General features: G+C 37.4%; 1 protein-coding gene and 1 pseudogene across 1 annotated transcript in view; one reads left to right on the forward strand and one right to left on the reverse strand.

Annotated features, from left to right (window-relative positions):
* Positions 1-12,868, reverse strand: part of IQGAP1 (IQ motif containing GTPase activating protein 1) — a 79,407-nt gene that overhangs the window by 48,125 nt on the left and 18,414 nt on the right. Inside the window, exons 3-4 of the mRNA XM_039858222.1 lie at positions 3,111-3,267; positions 1,592-1,669 (exon numbers count right to left, since the gene is read on the reverse strand). Coding sequence (XP_039714156.1) covers positions 1,592-1,669; positions 3,111-3,267 — 235 coding nt within the window. The remainder of the gene's footprint in view (positions 1-1,591; positions 1,670-3,110; positions 3,268-12,868) is intronic.
* LOC120599444 (uncharacterized) lies at positions 6,859-6,976 on the forward strand (annotated as a pseudogene).

Raw genomic sequence — 12,868 nt, forward strand, 5'->3', positions numbered from 1 at the left:
TTTTACAACAATACTACTAGCAATAGCAAATATTAACAAAGCTCTTTTCGTACCATGCAAAAAACAGTTAAATCGTCCCTGCCCATTGGGCATACTACACTAAAAAACAGGAACAGGAAGTTACAGGTGCATAGGAAGGCCAAGTGGCTGTCCGAGCTTGACGTATTGCATTTCCTGACATTTACAGGACCTAACACACCAGTGCAAGGAAGAGAACTTCAGCACTTTGTTTGGGAAAAAAAAAAAAAGAGGACAAAAGCTAGCCTTCTGCAAAGACTCAGCTCTAGACTTAACTCGGTTCAGCAGAGAGATGAGCTCAGCACTATGCTAGGCACCAAATATTTACTTCCCAGTAGTTTTAGCCACTTTCTAGTACTCCACATCTCACTATTTTTCTTCATCTTTCTTTGGTTATAAAAATTTAGACTCTACAGGGAAGTATAAAGAAAAAAAAAAACCCTTTTTCTCACTGCACAGATATGAAAACAATCTCCTTCCAAATTTTTCCAAGAATATTCACTTTATTATTGCACAAAAACAGTGATCTCAGATTAGCCAGAACACACTCTTATACCTTAAGACGATTTTGGTTTTTTTTCCCCACTTAACACATCACAGACAACTTCTTTGTCAATACAGATTGATATCCTTTTTAATGCCTACACTAGTACCTGACTGGCTGTAACACAATCAATACCCACAGTGAAGGAACATGTGGTTTGCTATCAATTTTGTCTTATCACAAGCAATGATGAAAAATCCTTACACATACAACTCTCTGTGCTTGTCTGATTTTTGAGGAGGAATAATTCCCAGAAGTAGAATATGGATATGAGGAGAAAAAATGTCCATGCCTGTAAAAGTGACAATATAGTATGGCTTTTATGGGTTCAAAGTAGGACTGGGTAGCTAAAGATGGCAATTTCACTAAGGGCAGCACAAAATAAACTCCAAAGCAAAACACTGGAGGATGTACACTCCCACACCGAAACTACAGCCATCACTCCAAACTCGTCAAATTGCATACATGAAATATGTGCTTTTTAATATACCAATTATATCTCAGTAAAGCTGTTAAAAAAAAAAAAAACTATAGCCATCACTAAAACTGGACTTAAGAAGTAAATGCCATTATACTGTCTCCACAATTTGAAATATAAAAATACTCTTGATATTCCCTATAGATTTGGTTATTCTAAAGCTAGAAGATGACATTTCTAAAATATTTCTTTATATCTCCTAAAGTCAAATTTTGTTGGAACAACTCTGTGTGTGGGGAGAGACCCTGAATGGTATATTTTAAAATGGTGAATTTCATGGTATGTGAATTTTAATGTAAATCTACAATCTCATGTAGTAAATGATATCAGAGGGAATTTCTCTAAGGTGAGGTGAAAGCATGGAGATGAATATAAAAGAAATAGAATAAAACTACTTCCTAAGAGAAACAGAAAAAAGAGATCTTAGGTATTTAAAAAAATAATCACCAAAGATTCGATTGAAAATAAAGAATAATTTTATAGGTAGAATGAGAACTCTTATGCCAAAAGAGCCAGATGTAAGCCAGAACTATGAATATCACACAAATTACCTTAGGCAATCCAATCTCATCCATGGCATTCAACCACTGAATCACATTATCAGTGTGTCTAAAGTGGAGGCCAGTTGCCTAGAACAAATAAAAGATCATTAGGCACTGCTGGCAATAATGACGCAAACACAAAATAAAAACTCTCCTTGGAAAAGTTTCCTTGTGAGGCTTTACAAGGTCCCCTTATATTCAAGGTCTGACTATAGCATTACATTCCAATTCCAAAGCCAAGTCCACATCTCTGCTCCTCTCACTAAAAACCATCCAGAGAGTCTTCTTTAGTATAGTGCGCTTGACAGAACATGGTCTTCAGACTTCAATTCTGGTGGACTCAGTTCCTTGCTTGGCCATCTACTGGTGACACTGGGCAGGTCGTTTCACCCTTTCAAGCCGAGTTTCCCCATCTATAACACCTACTTTCCACGTTTGTTGTAAAGATTAAATGAGAACATGTACTTAAAGCCCTCAGTGTGGTGTTTGGCAGGGGAGATACAAAGTGACAGACAGTATTAAATATGTCAATCAGGGTTTTCATGTTATACATACAAATAGTCCCTATGTCTTATTTTTTAGGAAGATGTACTCTTGAGAGGAGTAGAGGCGTGGGACTACAGTTTTCACTGTTGCCGCAGTCTCCACTCTTCCTTAATGCTTGCTATTCTGTCATGCATTTTGTAAACCGAACGGACCAGCTCCAGAACTGTTCAGAATAATCGCTCGTTTAAAACTCAATATATAAGCCTTTGCTTTCTGATTAAGACAAATTTCTATTTGAGATTTTAATTTTGGCTTAGGATCTATATCTTTCTTGTTTTTCTTTGCATCTTAACATAAAACATAAAAGTCTCTTTTGATTGTGTCTGCATGCTTAGCTCATTCTGAGTTCTGGTCCAGTTCTTACAGTTGACCCTTCTCACATTTGCTCCTACTTTTGCAGTCTTCCATTATCTGTTATACTCATCCTTTTTTCAAATAAGATCTCACAGGAAAGTTCCCCACAGAAGCTCTGTAGACAATAGAATTTGATCCTTGTCAACATCCCAACTTAATTAAGCGGTCTTTTTTTTTTCAGGGCCTTTGGCCACAAGAATCAAACCTTTTCACTTATCTCAAATTTACCTTGAACTCTAATATCACAAACCAATCTTTATTCCTCTACAGCTCTTATTGCTTTCACTTTGCCAACAAGGGGCAGTGCTTGGTTAAAATTAGATTTAAAGTAGTAGTTCCCCTAGTTACTTCCTCTACCTTCTAAGAAATACAAAATTCATCAAGGATCATACAGATTTCTAGATATCCGCCATCATAAGAAATGTACCAGAAAGACAGCTAAGTCCTTTTATCTTGATTTATCTTTATCTTGACTTTGCATCATTATCTCCACTCTGCCAAGTATTTTATTTTGTTGCAACAAACACACTTAATACATATTTCTCAGTAAGTCTTACACAGGATAAAGAATGCTAACCTCCTCTGTCAAGTTTATAGAAATTTAAGCACCAAGCAAGGAAGGACTCACCTTGTATCTGGTCTGCTCTCGATCATAGATTTTTTTCAGGGACACCACCTTGGGAGAGAAGAAGTTTCCTAGCTTGGCGAGATAGACTCCATTCCTCAGCCCCTCCTCCAGTTCTGTGGTGGGAGGCAGATCTTCCCCGAGACATGCTTCCATCCACCTACACAAAAAAAGAGAGGACGTGAGAAAAGAAAGAGACGGTCTATACATTCCTTAGAGACTTTTAGCTTAATTTCCATTCTCCATGTAGGATTTTAAGATATACATAACCAATACTCTTTTAAGATCCAATTTCACACACATGCTTGTCTTGGCCCAGTAAGACCTCAGAGGCAGGAAACTTAGGAAAACTCCCAAGTACAAATGCCACCTTCTTCTTTACCCTACCTTCCTCTCCTGCAGCAACAGGGCCAGCGAGCTCCCCAGGCCCTGATGTCCATGAACCTCTCGGATCCTTTCCCTCAGTCCTTAAGTTACTCCTTAGGAACTAAGAAAAAACATCTGTAACTGAAGCCGCCATCTCAACTGTTCAAGAATTTAAGTTTATTTCTGAAGTTCTCTTCTGGTTTCAAAATTTGGAATCCAGAGTGATTTTCTGTGGTTTGGGGGTTGCCAAAATCATCAATTACCTCAGCTAAAATACTGAAGGTAATTCTAATGGAAGCAGTAAAATGAATTCTTGAGTGTTTTTCAGAGAGGGGGAGGAGGTTGTAAAGAGGAAAGGAAACCTATATTTTCCCTCTTGAACACCTCTCACAAGAGTCCAGGGAAGCCTGAGACAAAACAAGTTGACGTTTATCTGCACGTATTTTCTACCAACAGAAATGTAGGTAACTAAAAACCATTTAGGGCAATGGCTTTAGGCCATTTTTTGAGTCCCAGAATCCTCTGAACATCTACGGGAAGCTACAGATCCTTCTCCAGAAAACTGTATATATATTTAAATTTAATAACTATTTCAGAGATTTCATTCACTCCAGATAGATTAAAAACCCCTAATTTAAAATTATTCTACTCAAATTTTACAAGGCTGATGTCATCCCCACATTCTTCACCATACTGAGAAGGAAGTCCTCAAATACTAGATATTGCCTAAACTGTTTCACTCATGGTAAATCTTTGAAAAGCCAAATTAAAAAAAAAAAAAAAATCCAAAGATATAGATAGCAGACTAAAGTAAAAACCGGATTTACCACCAAATAGGACAACATAAAAATGAAACATTTATAATGTTCATTGGTACACAGAAACTTAAAAGGCAAATAAAATTAGAAGAAACATTTAAATATGCCATATTTTATAAAGACACACACATATCCATGAAAAATTATATTAAAACACTAACAAGAAAAACAAGCCAAAAATATGTAAATGTATATGATTACATTCCTATATGTTTTTATGTAATTCTTTATATTAATAAAATTGCTTGAGAGATATACAAGAGAGCTTGAATTTCTCTTTCTTTTATAAATTGTTAGTTTTGTAATTCTGAATAAAATTTCCTGTATTAATTCTATCTTTTCAAACTGAGATTACAGCTCGTGGTCTTTAAGAAATAATAAGGAAAAGCAATAATCGCCCTGTTCTTCTCAAGTTCTACAAAACAGTCATTCAACCTCATTCTCAAGTCTATTCTACTTTTAAAGCAGCTAGCATACTGTCTAACACATAGAAGATTCTTAATTACTGCCTGGTTATATGAATGGGCCAAATAATAAATAAATTTTCTCCTGACTTTTCTTTTAGTTAGTCGAATTTAAATGTCAGGGGGTGGGGGGCGATAAACAAATGAGATGTCCAGAAGAGATAGCATAGTAGCATAGTAAATAAATCGGATACTGATTTGTAACAGCTACAAAATCCAAACTACACTCTGAAAGGGCCTAAAGACCAGAGGGGCAACGTGGACAAGGGTGCAGGTCACTGGTATGAAAAACAGCTGTAGTCCAAAGACACATGTCATATACCATCCATCCAATGTTTCACTGCTGAAAGAGCACGGCAAACGTCTCTGGCGACCCCAGCTCTTGGAGGACCTGATCTCAGAAACAGGGACAAACCTAGAACGACTCCAGTGTAAGCCAAAAACAGCCCTTGACCACGTAACAGTATGAAGAAAAACTTACTTTTCTTCTCAAAATGAGATGAACACATAGGGAAGAAAATAGATAAACAGCACAGTAGGTGCTTTTACCTTGAATCGGAGTCAGTTCCCAAAACTGTTTAGGTTTTCCTCTCCTCTGAGATGACTAGGTTAAAATCAAAGTAAAAGGAGAAATCAGGGCACTCTCTCCCACAACCCTCTACCTGTGCCTTCCCTACTGGGAAGTTTCCTATAGTGGAGTAGAATACCTCGCATATCACTCAAGTGTCAAGCCAGAAGAAAAGCCAATTGCGATTTGGTGAAAGGGATAAGCAGAGTCAAGAGCTAAAATGAACAGACAGGCAAAATACAGAAGCATCTCTAGACAACTTGCCCTAAACCTAAAGCCACCCTCCAAGTCACCACACACGTGGCTCCCCCTCCATCCAAGGCTGTTTCACAACAGAGTATCAGCTGGTTTGTTTATAAGAATAAAATAAGACCAATCAGGACCAAACTGCCTTGAAAAAATAAGTACATTAAGGTGGTATGCTACTATAATTTTTAATGTTAGAAGTTTAGATTCTACCATGATCCCAAGAAGATATAACGAACCCTCCTTTCTGTCCTCTCCAGTCCATCTGAGATTTCCCCCTCTGCGACTATATCACAGAGCCACAAAATGTGACAGCCAGGACCTTAATGCACTTCCAGGGGAAATCCCTTTAGTTATTTTCCTCAATATAATATATAGATATTAAAGAAAATTATTGGACATTTCTCAATATTTTATGAATATTTTCCATGTTATTATACTTTCCGAAAGTATAAAGTATGTAAACTTGAAATTACATAAAAATTCTACCAAGTGCTTAATCGGTCACCTATGTTGGACATTTATGTCATTTATAAATGTTCCACCATTAAATAATGCAAGAAACATCTTTATGCACAATGTTCTTCTGTTTAGAATTCCTAAGAGGTCCTTAGAAGTATAACTCCAAAATTAAAAATTATAAACATTAAAAAAAATTTATTGCCCAAAATCATACCCAAAGGCTGTACCTATTTGCATGATGCCTTCGTTTTATGAATAAGGCTATCACGGTCACCTGCTAGCTAGTGGCAAAGGTGGAATAACAGGACCCGGAAACCTAGTTTAGAATCCTTCTTACTATCCCACTGCTGCTCGCACCGCATCACCCCAAAAGCCTGATAGGGCTGAGCTCCAATGGGCTGTCTTAACAGGGTACTTTCAGATGCCCCCATGCAGTTAAAAGGCTGGCATCTCCCACATTCTGTCAACTTAATAGGGTTTTAAGTATTCTGGTTCAACAGCAAGTCCACCAGTTCTCAACTCAGATACAAAGTTTTCTTATAAAACTTAAACATTTAATTTAGCTTTATAAACACATTTCAAAATAAATCTATATATGGACTCCTATCTTACATCATACACAAAAATCAACCCAAAATGAATGAAAGACTTGAATATAAGACCTGAAACCACAAACTCCTAGAAAAAAACATTGGGGTAAGCTCCTTGATGTCAGTCTTGGCAACGGCTTTTTGGATTCAACACCAAAAGCAAAGGCATCGAAAGCAAAAATAAAGTGGAACTACGGCAAACTAAAAAGCTCTGCACAGCAAAGAAAGCCATCAACAGTCTACGGCCATGCCACCCTGAACAAGCCCGATCCCGTCTGATCTCAGAAGCTAAGCAGGTCGGGCCTGGTTAGTACTTGGATGGGAGACCACCTAAGTAGACCAGATGCTGTAAGCGTAAAAAATAAAAACATAAGGGATTGTAAGCTGACAAGGGCCTTGCAATCTATGAGGTAAACGAAGGGTTGCCTCACCTAAAAAAATATTAAAAAGCAGAAAGCCATCAACGAAATGAAAAAACAACCTATAAAATAGAAGAAAATATCTGCAAGTCATATATCCAATAAGAGGTTAATATCCAAAATATATAAACAACTCATAGAACTCAATAGCAAAAAAGGAAAAAAACAAAAACAAAAAAACCAAAAAACCATGCAATCCAATTTATAAACAGGCAGAGAAACTAAATAGACATTTTTTTTCCAAAGAAAAGATACATATGCCCAAAAAGTAAAAGAAAATGTGTCTGCTCATCGCTCATCATCAGTGAAATGAATATCAAAACCAGAATGAGATACCATCTCACATCTGTTCGAAAAGCTATCATCAAAAAGACAAGAGATAACAAGTGTTAGGGAGAACGCGGAGAAAAGAATACCCTTGCACACTATTGGTAGAAATGTAAATTGGTGTAGCCACTATGGAAAACAGTATGAGGATTCCTCAAAAAATTCAAAATAGAACTGCCATATGATCCAGCCATCCCACTTCTGGGTATATAGCCAAGAAATGAAATGAAATAAGGATATCAAAGATAGATCTGCACCCCCATGTTCATTTCAGCATTAATCACAATAGCCAAGACATAGAAACAACCTAACTGTCCATCAGTGGATGAATGGATGAAGGTAGGGTGTGTGTGTGTGTGTGTGTGTGTGTGTACTGTGTACTGGAATATCGTTTGGCCATGAGAAAGGAGATCCTACCATTTCTGACAACATAAATGGATCTGGAGGGCATTATGCTAAGTCCTCACAGAAACACAGTGGAAAAGTGGTAGCCAGGGGTAGAGGTCGGTAAAGGGTACAAACCTCAGCTATGTAAAACATGGTGACTATAGTTGATAACACCGTGCTGTGTAAATGAAATTTGCTAAGAAAATAGAACATAAATGTTCTCACACACATAAAAAAGAGAAGTGTGTGAGGTGATGGATATGGTAATTAACTAGATGGGGAATCTTTTCATAATGTATATGTGTAACAAATCATGACACTGTACACTTAAAATATCTCAGTTTTACATACTGATTACACCTCAATAAAGCTGAAATAAAAAATAATATATGCGCAAAAGAAACATCATTGGCCAACACAACTTTTACCAATTCTCATGTTTAACAGTCTTAACAACATTCACAGAATCTCACGGCTGAGAGCTCATTAAAGATATTCTAGTCTACATCGACTCCCACACTCCCCTCTCACCTCCCACTCCCTCCCTTGAATGCGTGAATGTTCCCAAACCATCTCAGTCAAACCATGACATACGCTGAGCCTGAGCAGGGCTGCTGACATGGAACCAAACATTCAATTTAACTCATTTCATTTGTGCCTTCTACTAGCCAGAAAGTTTTTATTAAGCAGGCACCAGTTCCCTATTGGTATTCTATGCTGCCTTCTGCAAGACAACATATAAAATTTAAAATATAATGTGACAGGCACTGGCCAGGGCCTTTAAAAGACCTGGATTTATATTCTGCCTCTGTCATTTATCAAGACAGCAAGTCACTTAACCAGTATTTTCATTTGTTGAAAAGCAATTACAAAATTTTGCAGATAGGTCTGTTGTTGAGGATTAAATAGGACCACATGGGAAGTGGGGAGAGCACAGTGCTTGGCTGGGCATTAAAAAAATATTTGTGCTTTTCCTCTTCTCCCTTCATATGATAAATCACATGCTGACACTTCTGTAACTGAAATGATTCCAGTTCCTCCAAGTATTCTTCATAGAAAGAGAAGAGCACCCATCTATAGGGTAGCTGTGAAGATTAAAAGAGAGAATACACATAAAATATTAAGAACAGTGCCTGGAATAGAGTAAGCGCCCAAAACGTCAGCTGGTATCACTAGGACTGTGAGACATGACCCTGCCCCCACGTCTTTCTCCTTCATCTCTGGACATTCCTCAACCGAACACTGTGTTCCAGGTGTGGCCTGATCGGCCTGAAAAGGAACAGGACTATCACCCTCTTCCTTCTGAATACTCCACCACCACAAACAAAGCCTCAGACTAAATTATTTTTTTTGCACTTTTCCAATCAACAGAAATCTATTTTTTTTTCAAATATGCAGCTGCTAAACCCTATCTCCACAATTCCATATTAGAACCGTTTCTGGCACTCATCTCTACTGTATTTCTTCATGTTCGATTCAGCTCACTGTCCCTAATGTCAGTATCTTTGGATCCTAATTCTGATATCCAAAATACTGACTTCTCTTCCAGCTTCACGACATCCACAAATATTACTGGATTTTAAAGAATAAAGAGTTTACCAAATGGCCAAGGCAGAGAAGGCCTCCAAGCAGATGGAACGCCATGGACAAATGCAGGAGGCATGAGAAAACAAGCTGGGTGCCAGAGTGGCTCAGCGCTGCCATTGCTGGGAGGTAAAATGCACAGGAAATGATGGAAAAATCAGCAGGCTGTATCATGCAAGGCTTGTCCGCCATGCTATAAACCTTCCTTTCATCCTACTCATGGGAGACACTGAAGGATTTTAAGAGGGTGATGAACTGAGCATATCCATTTCAGAAAATCACTTCTGAAACAGTGTGGGGTTTTTATATTTTTTGTTCAAGTACAAGTGCAAGTGTTTTTACAAGTACAAATGTTTTAAAAAATAAGTCATTTAAGAAAAAAAGTTCTGAGAATATCATACCAAGTGGTGACATCAGCACACCCTACCTATAATCAGGACTCTAAGCCATGGTCACAAATAGAACTCAGTGACAAAACTCTTGTATTTCTTAAAGTATTTCTCATAAGAGTTGAAGAAAATGGAGAGAAGAGTTCTCAGTCCTTCCTCTCACAACAAGAAATACAAACTTCTGACATTTATCCTCAAATTTAACCCCAGAACTGCTTTAGTAAATTGAACTCAAATAAAATTTTTTTTTAAATGACATCAGATATGAAACAAAACTAGTACAAAACTGGTGCTAAACAGGAAAACAGTAACGTCTGAATGGTTCGTTTTCTAAATAATCTCTAAAAAATATAAACTCTCAAACACCAAGTGGCAGACATTAAACTAAATACTTTGCATGCATTATCTCACTTGATCCTTGCAAAAACTTCCTTATTTTATAGATAAGGAAACCACAGTCTCCTAAAAGTAAAGTAGGCTGTCCAAGATTATCCGGCAGTCAGGTCAGTGCTGAGCTCACACCTGAACCCAAGTTGGCATGATTCTAAAGCCCAAACTCCATGGCTATGATATGCTGCCTTCCACCCACCGAACACTCACTAAAAGAAGCTCAAGGTCTGCAGCTGGGCTTCCTGAAGCATCCCACACCGCAGTTCTGGACTCAGTCAAGCACCAATATTAAACACTGGTGGACATGATTAGTGTAAAAAATGAGTACTTTTATAAAAGTTTGTCTTTCAAATAACTACTTAATTCTTATAAATAATTTGTATATATCTTTAGTATTTAGACTATTTTTATAAAGCTTTGTTTTATACATATTTTTAATCAAATTTGCAAAATAAAAATGATCTACTCTGACAGCTACATATCCATTTAGGTCCATTTCTATTGGACCACTCTGTACAATACTTATCAGTAGCATAACATGTGCTGAACACCTGTCCCCACCTTTAAAGAGATCGCCCTCCAGAAACAGAGATGCTTAACCAACTAGATACAATAGACATTATCTGAACTGGGGGCGTTCTAAGATAAATCGTATTTAAGGGAGGTGAAAAATGAGAAAAGAAGATATGTAAGACAAAGGAAACAGCGTAAATGAAGACAAATAGGCATGACAGCAAATGACAAGTCTCCATGGTGGAGGAGCAGGTGAAGGTGCACTTGAAACATACAATACTTTGATCTGCAGGCAATGGGAACAATGAAAATTTTCAAATAGAAGAGTGGCTTGGCCAACTATACCTCAATTTTTTAAAATTTTTAATTAAATTAAATAATAAATTAAAAAAAATTTTTTTGAAGAATGGCTTAATCAGATCTGAAACTAAGACCGGTAACTAGGGAAACAGCATGGAAGGTGGATTTCAGGGAGAAATATCAGGCAATTATTTCAGGAATCCAGGTGAGAGATAATAAGGTCTTTACCTAGGGCAATGGCGGAAACAGAGAGAAACATGATTTGTAGTTACAAAGAAAGAACTGAACCCCTCTGACAATCTGCTAGACGGCTGGGTGTGGGGGTTAGAAGGGCAGTGGGGAACATGAAGGCGTTACAGACACCTGGAAAAGCAAAGTTAGCTCCTGACACATTATGCTACTGACATTAAACATCAAATATAGAGATTTTAAAAATAAAAAAAAAAGAGGAAAAAATATAGATAAATGGCTATATAATCTTTAAGTGGGAAAGACCTTTCCAAACGAGACCATGGAGGCAGAAATTATGAAAATCATAAAGGAAGAGGGAAAATAAATGGCTGCATAAAAAGCAGTTAAACTTCTATAAGGCAATTCTTTAAAAAGCCGAAAGTTAAACGAAAAGAAAAACTGAAGGGAAAATTTGTAACATATAACAAGAAACTAATAATCTCACTTTTATATGTATATTTTTTAAACGCTTGAAACAAATAAAATGACAAACATTTCTCTAGAAAAAATGAGCTAGAAACACAAATAGGGAATTCACAAAAGAATATAAATGGCCAGTAATTACAGGAGAAATTCTTATCCCCACTACTAATCAAAGAAATGCAAATTAAAGTAACAATAACATCAGTTTCAGCTATCAGACTGGCAAAGATTAAAAAAAGGATAGCAACTTATTATTGTCCAGTATATGGGGAAACCCCACATTCTCACACTGTTCCAAAAGAAAATCTGGCAACATGTACCATCTATAGTAAACTTGTAGAAACTTCTATAAAAGGAAAAAAGACTGTTTTATTTTTAAACGATGATTTGGTGACTTGTGGCATGGATGACTAAATAAAAGATGATGCCATTAAACAAGGCTGGGGACACGAGGGAAAGCAGGCCAGAATGATAAATTCAGCTTGAAATGTCAATGAGAAGTTCTGGTTGTGGCATCCTGCAGTCAGTTGGAAATACAAGTCTGAAAATCTCAGGAGAGATGAGGTTAGAGACCCAAGTTTGAAAAGTGGCACCACAAAAGTTGATGAGCTCACCAGAGAAACAAACTGTACTGAAATAAAAAAGGTCAAGGACTGTGCCCCAAAGAACATGGAACATGGACACTGAAGAAGCGAATGTTACAGAGAAAGGACAATCACTATGGTAAAATGAGGACCATGACAGAATCACATGATGGCTGGCAATCAAGGAAGGAAACTTTTTCAGGAAGCTGAGAGAGGTCACCAACTTCAAATGCTGCACAGAGATGAGTGGCAAAGAGGAAAGGATATGGCAAATAAGGAGGAAGGTCATCTGTGACCCCAATAAGGGCAGTCTCAGTGGAGTGGTAAGACAGGAGGAGTCAGATTACTATAACTAGAAAAGTAACTAGAAGTGGAGAACTGGGGACAGCAAATGTAAACTTTTTCAAAAGGTTTAAGAAGGAAAGAAAGGGCTAGTATGACAGGTTGACATGTCCAGGGAGGGAGAGAGAGGGAGGAAGGGAGGGAGTGAGTGAGTGTCCGTCCATCTGTCTGTCTCTCTCTCGTGACTGAAGAAGAGACACTAACTTGCAGCCTGCAAGAAAAGAACAAGCAGAGGAGGGACTAAAGATGTAAGAAATGAAAAACAAAAAAAAGCAAGGTTCTACAGCTAGCTATGGAAAGGAACATATCCACATGTGGAGAAAAGAGGGAAGGAAATAAGAATGAGCAAGAATGACAT

The sequence above is a fragment of the Pteropus medius genome, unplaced genomic scaffold, assembly GCF_902729225.1.
Source record: "Pteropus medius unplaced genomic scaffold, Ma_sr-lr_union100, whole genome shotgun sequence".
Classification (NCBI taxonomy): domain Eukaryota; kingdom Metazoa; phylum Chordata; class Mammalia; order Chiroptera; family Pteropodidae; genus Pteropus; species Pteropus medius.